General features: G+C 63.9%; 1 protein-coding gene across 1 annotated transcript; it reads right to left on the bottom strand.

Annotated features, from left to right (window-relative positions):
- ZNF865 (zinc finger protein 865) lies at nt 1-9,869 on the bottom strand. Its single transcript, XM_040251954.1, has 2 exons — nt 9,770-9,869; nt 1-3,633 (listed from the first exon to the last, which is right to left on the bottom strand). The coding sequence occupies exon 2, from the start codon at nt 3,605-3,607 to the stop codon at nt 473-475; it is 3,135 nt and encodes a 1,044-aa protein (XP_040107888.1). The 5' UTR covers nt 3,608-3,633; nt 9,770-9,869; the 3' UTR covers nt 1-472.
- Nucleotides 9,870-10,337: the final 468 nt, after the last annotated feature.

Here is a 10,337-nt window from a genome sequence, read left to right as displayed (position 1 = left end):
GGCCCTGTTGATAAGATTTATTCTTCTCCGCTCTGTACAAGCCGCGTCTGCCCCCCCCCCCCCCCCCCCCCCCCCCAACCCAAGAGCACCCAGGCCCCCACCCCGTGCCCTCGCGAACCGCTCGCGCTCCGCTGTCCGGCCAGCTTGCCGGGGAATGGGGAGAGGCCGTTCAGACCCGGCACCATCCAGCTCACTGAGGGGCTGAAGGCTGCTGGGGCAGGGGGCTGGAGAGGGGTACACATCAGGGGTGGACGGAGGGTCGAGTTCAGTGTCCGATGGGAGGAGGAGAGGTCCAGGGAGGTCCAGGTGGAGAGAGGCAGGCTAGGGTCTGCACGACATGGGCCTTGGGAGAGGAGGCTAGTCTGTCTTAAATTCGGAAGGATGATGGATGGGAGGGCCGGAAGGAGGAGGTCTGCGCCCCCGAGGGGCGAGTCCGGGAGGGGACCTGTGATGGGAGTGGCACACTCCCTGGTCAGGCGTCCTTCCCGGGCAACGGGCCCGCCCCCGCTCCCGGTCCCGCCAGGCCCTCAGCTTTGTGCGCCAGGCGGTGTTTCTTGAGGCCGTATGTGTTGGCGAAGCCCTCGCCGCAGGAGGAGCAGCGGAAAGGCCGGCCGCCCTGGTGGGCTGCCAGGTGCTTCCGGAAGTAGCCGGGATCCTTGAAGGCCTTGAGGCAGGCGGGACAGCGGAGCTCCGGCCGCGGCGGCTCGTGCGCGCGCTGATGGCGCAGCACGGAGCTCAGGTAGAAGAAGCCCTTGCCGCAGTGCTCGCAGCGATAGGCGCGCTCGCCAAGGTGCAGCCGCTGGTGCTCCAGCAGGTTGGAGCGGTAGCGGAAGGTCTTGCCGCAGGCGCCGCAGCGCAGGGGCCGCGCCACGGCGTGCAGCCGCCGGTGCTCCGCCAGGCTGGACGACTGCGCGAAGCGCTTGGCGCACACGCCGCACTTGAAGGCGCGCTCGCCCGTGTGCACCACGCGGTGCTGCCGCAGGTACCAGGAGCGCAGGAAGCCGCGGCCGCACACGCCGCAGCGGTAGGGCCGCTGCTCCGTGTGGCAGCGCTGGTGGCGCATGAGCAGGGCCGCCTCCCAGAAGCGCTTGCCGCACACCGGGCAGCGGAAGCCGCGCTTCTGCCGGTGGCTGCGCCGATGCAGCAGCAGGTCGTAGGCGCCCGCGAAGCTCTGGCCGCACAGGCCGCAGCCCAGGGTCCGGCGCACCAGGTGCACATACTTGTGGGTCACCAGGCCCAAGAAGTGCTTGAAGCTCTGGCCGCAGGTGGCACAGCTGAAGCGCTCGGGGCCCGCACTGGCGCCCCCGCCGCCCCCGGCTGCCGCGGACCCGCCCGCGTCCTCGCCCCCGGACACCCCGGCCAGCGCCGCCACGGCCGCCCCCACCTCCCCAGCCAGCCCGTTGTCCAGCACGGTGGCCGCGTCGGTGCCGCCGGAGCCCTCCGGGGGCTGGGTGCCGCCGGGCGCGGGCGGCAGCAGGCGCTCAGGGGCCGCCTGGTGCACCAGCTTGTGCCACATAAGGTTCTCGATGAAACCAAAGGTCTTGCCGCAGGCGTCGCAGCCGTACGGCTTCTCGGCCATGTGCGCCTCCTTGTGGCTCATGACGTGGAAGAGATCCGGGAAGTGCTCGCCGCAGTCCGAGCAGGCGTAGCTGAGCCCGTCCGCGGCGGCCCCGGACGCGGCTGAGCCGCTCGGGCCGGCCGCCCCAGCTGCGCCCTGGGCGGCGGGGAGGCCGGCGGCCCCGGCCAGGGCGCAGGGCAGCTGGAGCCGGTGCACCTGGCGGTGGCGCGTGAGGCTCTGCGGGTAGCCAAAGACCTTGCCGCAGAGCTCACACTTGTAGGGCCGCTCGCGAGTGTGCACCACGTGGTGCTTGCTCAGGTGGAAGGACTCGCGGAAGCGCTTCCCGCACACCGGGCACTGGTGTGGCTTCTCGCCCGTGTGGATCCGCTCGTGCCGCTTCAGGGTCTCGCGGCGCCCGAAGCCGCGCCCGCAAATGCCACAGCAGAAAGTCTTGCCGGGCGCAACGGCGCCCGAGCCCCCGGCCCCGCCGGGGCCGGCCCCGCCGAGCAGCAGCGGGTGGGCGCCCAGCAGCGGGACGGGCACGGCGCCGTACACCACCGCCGCGGCCGCCGCCGCCGCCGCCTTCTCGCCGTCGGAGGCGGGCGGGTCCGGGGGCAGCAGGTAGGGCCCCGGCGGGAAAGCGGGCGCGGGCGGCGCGCCGGGGGCCGCCGCGTCCTTGGGCGCGTCGGGGGCGGCGGGCGGGCCGTGCGCCGCCTTATGGCGCAGCAGGCTCTGCGGCGCCGAGTAGGACTTGCCGCACAGCTCGCAGGGGTAGGCGGGCCGCGGCCCGGGCGCGCCCGCGTGCGCCGCCTGGTGCTTGAGCAAGTAGGCGGCGTCGCGGAAGGCCTTGCCGCACACGCCGCACGGCAGGCGCAGCAGGTCGGCCGAGTGCGTCTTCACGTGACGCTTGAGGCTCTCGCGGCGGTTGAAGCTCTTGCTGCACACGGAGCACGAGAAGGGCTTCTCGCCCGTGTGGATGATCTGGTGCTGGTGCAGGTGGCTGGGCTTCTTGAACACCTTCCAGCACAGATCATCGCCAAAGGGGCCGCCGCCGCCCCCCGCCGCCGCCGCCGCTGTCCCCGCCGGAGGGGCCACCCCCACGCCCGTGCCCGCGGGGGCCGCGCTGCCGTCGGTGGGCGCGGCCGGGGGCCCGGGGGGCGCCGAGGAGGGTGCGGCGGGTGCGGGCAGGCCCAGCGGCGGGAGCGGAGGCGGCGCTGGGGCGCCCGCGGCTGGTGGCACGTCCTTGTGGCAGCGGCGGTGGCGGATCAGGCTGGACACGTGGTTGTAGGTGCGGCCGCAGACGCCGCACTCGTAGGGTCGCTCGCCCGAGTGCACCAGCATGTGCTGCACCAGGTGCGAGGACTGCTTGAAGGACTTCTGGCACACGCCGCACGGGAAGCGCCGCTCCATCAGGTACTTGAGCCGCCGGAAGTAGCCTTTGTCGTCCTTGGCCGCCTCGCAGGCTGCTGCTCCCGCCGCCGGACCCGGCGGCGCCTGCGAGGCAGCGGGGAGTGGCCCGGGGGTCCCCGGGGGCGCGGCCAGTCCCGGTGCGGCCCCCGGCGCCGAGGCCGGCCCCCCGCGCTTCAGGTTCCCAAACAGGTGCTGGTGGCCCGAGAGGTCCACGATGCCCCACTGCGGGGCAGGGAAGGCCGCGTCGAAGATCGGGGGCGGTGGCGCCCCGAAGGCGGGCGGCAGCGGCGGGTCGGGCTTCTTGGCCTGGGAGGACGACGACGACGACGACGACGAGGACGAGGACGAGGAGGACGACGAAGAGGGGGCCTCGGCCTTGGGCTTGAAGCTGGCCTGGGGCGGGTAGTCGTACTGAGGCGGCGGCGGCTGCGGCGGCGGCTGCGGCGGGGGCCCCGGCGCGCAGGGCAGCGCGGCTACTGCCTTGGCGTGCTCCCCGTACAGCTCCATGGGCTCGAAGCGCTGGTGGTTGAGGAACTCCAGGAAGTCGAAGGGGTAGCTTTGGAAGTGGACCCCGTCCTCGCCCCCCAGGCCGCCGCTCCCGCCGCCCCCGGCACCGCTGCCCGCTGGGTTGGCCTCCATCCTGGGCGGCGGGGAGACGGGGGACCCTGCGGAGAGGAGGGGGGGCTCAGGAGGCAGGGCCGCGCGGGGTCCCCCAGCTGCGGGCACTGTAAGAGCCACACGCACCAGCCGGGACCCCGACTATCCGTCCTCGCCCATCAGTCCCTCTGTCCTTCCCCCACACCGAGCGGTCTTCCCCTGGGCTCCGCTGGCACGCTGACCTCTCCCACCCGGCCTGCTGCCTCCTGCCCGCGTCCTCTCTGGCCCTCGTCTCCCCTCTCCGGCCCTCGTCTCCCCTCTCCTCCAGAGATTCCCCCTCTCTCTTCTTCCCGTGGTTCCCACACATCCCCATCCATCCCCAACAGCGGCACGCCTTGTTCTCAGACTCTGGTCTCAGGCCCCTGTGCGAACACTTTCAGGCCTCCAGGCTGGGCCCCCCAGGCCCTCTGCTCTGGAGCCCCCCCCCACACACACACACACGCACTAGCCCAAGCCCTGTGCTCCCAAACCCCTCACGTTCTGCCTTTGCCAAAAGACAAGAGCAGTTTCTATCAGAATGATTGAGAGGGTGGCCATGATGCCCTGCTAGCCTCTCGCTGTGTGACCCTGGACAAGTTCCCGAACGTCTCTGTGCCTGAACCTCCCCATCTACACATGGAGGTGACAAAGCATGTCCCTGTCTCCCAGGGCTGCTGCGAGGACCCGACAAGCTACGTGGGTCGGGTGGACACCTGGGGCCCTCTGGAGGGGATTCTCATCCTCAAAGTAAGAACACAAAGTCAGGACAAACGCGGGGGGGTGGGGGGTGGGGGGTGGAGCTGGGACGAGGGCCCTGTGGGTAGTTCCTGCACTACCAGGTAGGAAGGAGACGCTGCCGGCCTGAGAGGAAAAACACTCTACAGTAGGAAACATGCCGGGCCAGGATTTTAGCCCCATCCCCGTCTGACCTATGCTTGTAAAGGGGGCGCTGACCCCCAGAAGGAGGGGGAATTAGGGGCCTGGTTGGCAGAGCTCGCTGGCCCAGTCCCTGGAGCTACCTGTACCTTCACGGGCATCATGCGCTTGGGAGGAGCCTGGTGGCAGGTGGTCCAGGAGCGGGGGTTCCCACCCTCGCCCCTGGGGGCAACTCCCGCCCCCTCCACCCAGCAGTCATTCTCTAAGCACCTTTCCAGGACCTCTCCTTCCAGACTGCAGCTGGCCAGTGTCTGTCTGCCCCAACCCCCAGTGTCCCCTGCAATTGATCTCGGCCTGACACCCACCAGGGGCCCCGGGAAACGCCTCCACTGAGCGGGTGGAGCGCCACGGGAAGAAGGGCCCGCCCGGTCAGGCGTGCTTCTTAGCCACCGTCCCTCCTCCGCTGGGGCCCGGGCCCTGCGGCCAGCCCACCCCAGGGGTCAGTGGGCCCGTCCGCGGCCACCTGCCCGTCTGGCTGCCTCTGTCCCCAGACAGGTGAAAAGTGAGTGCCTCCCCGACCCCTGCCCGGAGGTCAGTATTTTTAGCCTCCAGCTCCGGGTGTCCCTGGGTGCGATTCAGCAGCCCATGCCCTTCACACTCTGCTGGTTAATCTGATCTCCGGAAGGAGCAAAGGCGTGGCCGGGTGCTGGTGGAAACCTGTGGGCGAAGCCGAGTCCAGGAGGCAGTGCTGGAGTGGGCTGGGGAGGGAACAGCGGGGAGGCAGGTGGAGGGGGCGGGGCTGGGGCGGGGTCCCAGGATGAAGCCCCACCCCACCCCAAGCGCACACCTAAGGCTGCGGGGCGCTCCCCCAGGCCAGCACCCTTGGAATCCCCGCCATGACGCACACGCACAAGGTGGTTCCCTGAGGAGGAAGGTGAGGGTGGAACCGGGGGAACAGGAGCCTTACTTGGGGGCGCTCTCTGGGTTATGAGGGGCGTTTCTACAGGGGCCAGGTGGGAGGGGAGGTTACCTTCCTGAACACATGGAGCGGTGAGGCGGTGCGGCTGCTCCCTCCTGCCTGGACCCACGTCCCCAGACTTCACGCCCCCTGCCCTAACCCCCTTGAGGTCTCTGCTCCGGGTCGATGTCACCTACAGGAGAGGGGACGTCCGTCCCTTATCCTGCCGCACTTTTTTCACCAAAGCCACTGCTGCCAACATACTGCCCTTACTTCCTCTTGCTGTCTCTTTACTGTCGGGTCTCCTCGCCTAAGAGAGCTAAGACTTGGCCTGTGTCTTACCACTGGGCGCCCAGCACCTAGCCCAGCGCCTGGCACGGTGTGGCTACTCGGTAAGTTATTTGCTGAAATGTGGGAATTAAACAGCACCCTCCCTCATTACCAGTGGGAAATCAGATGGACAAAATAGGAAAAGTAACAAAAGTTAGGAGATGCTAAAGCTGGGCTCAGAGGCAAACTTATAGCTGTTGGTGTCTACTGATATAAATTTGTTGAATAAAGGGAATCGACTGTGCTGACCAGAATTTCCGGTGGGGGGGGGCGGCATTTAGCAGAGATGGAGCTGATATTGTCCAGGTGTGCCCAAGAGGACAAGTTCTGGTGGGAATGATGTCATGAAGAGGGCCTCCAGGGCAGGTGAGATGCTGAAGGACTGCGGCTGAGAGATGCAGACGGTGGGACTGAAGGACAAAACTGACCCTGCTCACAACTATTTTCACTGGGAAAGGAGCCACATTTCCTGTCTCCGGAGACCTGAGTCTTAAACTGCTGTCTTTCTAACGGGAGATGTATGGTGGATTTCACGTAGAGTGGCCTGAGGGGGCAGCCCCTCCCAAGGGGCAGGAGTCCCACAGCAACCGTAGTCACAGTCCTAACAACTCGTGTTTACTGTCTGACAGGTTTCACGTGGAACATCACCCCGATGCTTCCTAACGTCCTGTACATCACTGGATCCACTGCACAAGGAAGGAAACGGAGAAGTCGGAGGGGTCATTTCCCCACTGAGGGGAAGGCAAGTGTTGGATTCCAGGCCCGATGCCCAGACCTGTGGGCCATGCTGGTGCAATAAAGCTGCCTTGTGATGAGATTCTCGTCTGTAATGACAACAGTGACACACAGTAACCGGGAGCCCTGAGTGCTTCCTACATGGCAAGTACCCTTTTAAATCCTTCCTATGTGTTGACTCAATGAGTCTTCCCAATAACCCTAGAAGATGGTTCAGATTATTAACTCCATTTTACAGAGGAAGAGACTGAGGGCCCGCGAGGTCAATTAATCTCCTAAAGTCATACCACCACCAAGTGGCAGGGCCAGGAATCGCAGGCGAGCAGTGAGGTTCAAGAGGACATGCTGTTATCTTCACAACATGCTGTCTTTATCTTTTTCTATTTTTGTGGTAACACCTCATGGCTTGCAAGATCTTAGTTCCCTGATCAGGGATGGAACCTGGTCCCCCTGCAGTGAAAGCATGGGGTCCTAACCACTAGACCACCAAGGAATTTCCATGCTGTCTTTCAATACTTCTCTCTCCAAAATAAAATTTTTTAAAAAGCCTTCACTCCACTTTGTACTGGAAATACACTCTGCCCATTCACACAACCCCAGGACTAGCCACTGGCATTTACTCAATGCTACCAAAACCGCACTGTGTGTTTCATATGCCTTGTTTCAATCAAACTCACAACAGACTCGCAAGATAAGCATTACTGGGACTTCCCTGGTGGTCCAGTGGTTAAGAATCTGTCTTGCAATGCAGGGGAAGTGGGTTCAATCCCTGGTTGGGGAATGAAGATCCCACATGCCGCAACTACTGAGCCCCCGCACCACAACTAAGACCCGACTGAGCCAAATAAATACGAAAAAAGGAAAAAGATAAGCTTTATTATTTTTCTTACTTAGTAGACAGGAAGACTAAGACCGAACCATGTCACTGTTGCTCCTCTGCTCAAAACCTGCAGTGACATCTCAGAGGAGGTCAGAGACCTCCGCAGCCCCAGCTGCCTCCTGGCAGCTCTGGCCACATGCCGGCTCCATCGCTGCCCCAGGGCCTTTGCACAGGCTGTTGCTTCTGCCTGGAAGGCTGGGACTCCCATACACACGGTTCTCTCACCCCCTCATCTCCTTCACGTCTTTGCTCAGACGCTGTCTTCTCAACAAGGTGCTCCAAGACCACTGTAACCTGTCACCCAGAGCACCATTCCTGCTCACCCCGGCCTCCTCCGCTTCTCTCCTTTCCAGTCAGTGCATGCGTGTGTGCGCTTGCGACCCCATGGACTGCAGTCCACAGGGCTCCATGGGGATTCTCCAGGCAAGGATACTGGAGTGGGTTGCCATGCTCTCCAGTCAGTACCACCACCATATGTTCTATTTGTTGCTGGACTGCCCCTCCCAGAGGTGGGCTCCAAGCAGGCAAGATTTGGCATCTGACTTGTTCACTGGTCTAGCTCCAGCACTTACAACAGGGCCTGTCTTGACAAATGTGTTAAATGAGTGAATGAATGAGGCCTGGAAATAGGGAGTGGTCTGCTCAGAGATATGAAGGCTAGTGTGAGCCAGGGTTCATGCTCTTAACCATTTCACTCCCGGGGGAGGGGAGCATTAAGGAGCCCCCTTCCCCCGGGGGACTGCAGCTGTCCAGGAGAGGAGTCTACACACAGATCTAACTTCTCGGTGCTGGGGGGACAGGGATCTCTTCAAAGAGCCCTTCCTGTCACTTCCTCTGACACTGCGGCCCTGCTATGCTCTTACCCTGCTGTATTCCTTTCACACAAACATCTATATCTTGCTTTTTAACTGTCTGCCCCGGAGCTGGCATATGCACTCCACGAGGACGGGGCTTTTTGTCTGTTTTGTTCGCTGCTGCATTCCCAGTGTGTAGCAGGTGTTCATTAAACAGTTGTTGAACAAAGGAAAAGAAGGAAAAAATGAAGAATGCTCTGGGCTCCGCAGAGCTGACCAAGGCCAGGTGACTGATCACAACGCTCCCACCTCTGAGGCCCTGTGAGATCACACCGTCTCCCCCCGCCATCCTCCCTTCCACTCCTCTGCTCCAACCCCACCACCTCCCCTGCTGCCCCTCCCATCAGCATGCTCACAGCCACCTCAGGGCCTCTGCCTGGAACAATTCACCCAGACCTTTCCGTGGCGAGGTTGCCTGTGCTAATTCAGGTTTCACCTCTGAAGTAGCTCATAAGGCTCTCGGAAAACCCCAGAAAACAGCACCGATCTTGTTTACTTGCTTTTGATCTGTCTCAACCAGACTGTAAAGACCCACAAAACAAAGACTGTATGGCTCTCTCTCCTTCACGCTGTACACCCTGGACCTGGAACAGCAAGTGCATATTCGTTCAGTGAACAGTGAACGAATGCATGTCCAAGGGAAGAGGCGGCCGAAGTTGGGTTTTCCTTAGGGAGTCCAGCAGGGGTATGGGGAGGAGCTGCAGGGGAGGATGCGAGCTGTTAGGGCCAGGGGCAGAGGAGCTTTCTGAGGGGAAAGTCTCACGTGGGGTGCCGTTCCCTGGGAGGACCCCAGACAGGCGCTGACCCCGAGGAGGGCGGGGTTGGGGGAGTTTCAGGGGAGCCTGGGGCTAAACCCGCAGCTATTCCTACCTGAAGGGGGGGAGGGTGTGAGTGTGAGAGCACAACTCTAGGGGGAGCTGATTCTGGACGGGGGGCGTGAGGGTGTCGGTCATCGAAAGCAATATTCTCAAGGGGGATTATTGCGGGGAGGGGCGGGAAGAAACGGAAAAAAGATATTTTGGGCCGCTGATCAGAATGCAATGTATTTTTACAGTAACGAAGGGGGCGTGGGGGGGGTTAGGAGCTTTGGGGGCTGTTGTGCGTGGACAGAGAAAATAGGGGTCTGCTATAAAACACTAATACCACACTCTTGCGAAGCAACCTACAGGAATACCAAAGGGAGGGTTCACGGACAGCTGCTCTACACGGGGACGGGCAATGCCGATGGCATTTTGGGGGCTGTCCTTCAGGAAGCAAAGACGGGGGTGCTGTGTAGAAAGGGAACCTATGAGAAAGCCTTAGTGGGGGGCCCTGGCAGCAGCTGAGGGATCGCCACGAATGAGCGCTCTGGTAGCTGTCCTGCACAGGGGGCGGTAATAGGGCGCTATCCGGAGTAGTCTCCTGGGGGCCCCCCAACGAGGGCCGGGCGCGAGAAACACTGATAGGAACGCTCTGGGAACCAAGGCGGGCCAGGGCAGGACCCCCCGCCCACGCTGCCCCCGGGCCCCCGGGCCACGCGCCCCGTCACTCACCGGCGCCGGGGTCTCCGCCGGGAGGAGGCTGAGGAGGCGGAGGAGGCGCCGCCGCTCCGGGGAGACCCGAGGGCCCGACCGGAAGTGCCGCCCCCTCCCCCTCCCCGGCAGCCCCGCGCCGCCCGCCTGCCCGCCCGTCCGGAAGCGGAAATCGCGCCCGTCTCCGAGGCGCCGGCGTGGAGGAGCGGAAAGGGGAGGCGGCGGCGGAGACCGGGAAGGAGAAGTGCGCCTGCGCGCTGGCTCGGGGGGCCGCAAGAACAGGGGGAAGCCGGCCCCGCTTCCGGTGGGCGAGCGGAGCGCTGTGCGCCTGCCCCTTCCTAGGGCACCGCCCACATGCCCCGGGCCCCTCGAGCCACGCCCCTTATGCAAAATTAACGCCTAAGCCCCGCCCCAGCCCCGACGACTCCTCTTTCGGAGCTTATTTAGCATAGCCCCGCCCACCGCCTCAGAACCCACCCTCGTCGACCCAGCCCTTGAAGTCGGCCCCGTACTTCCCAGTCTCAAAGGCCCCCACTTTCTGGAAGCCCACTGTTCCGTGGTAACCCCCGCCTCTCGGAGCTTCTGGGGC

The sequence above is a fragment of the Oryx dammah genome, unplaced genomic scaffold, assembly GCF_014754425.2.
Source record: "Oryx dammah isolate SB20612 unplaced genomic scaffold, SCBI_Odam_1.1 HiC_scaffold_13, whole genome shotgun sequence".
NCBI classification, from domain to species: domain Eukaryota; kingdom Metazoa; phylum Chordata; class Mammalia; order Artiodactyla; family Bovidae; genus Oryx; species Oryx dammah.
Note: the sequence above shows the minus strand (reverse complement) of the source record. Positions and strands in the feature narration are given on the sequence as shown.

Coding starts and splice junctions, on each gene's coding strand:
- ZNF865 (XM_040251954.1), bottom strand. CDS start 3,607: ATGGAGGCCAACCCAGCGGGCAGCGGTGCCGGGGGCGGCGGGAGCGGC.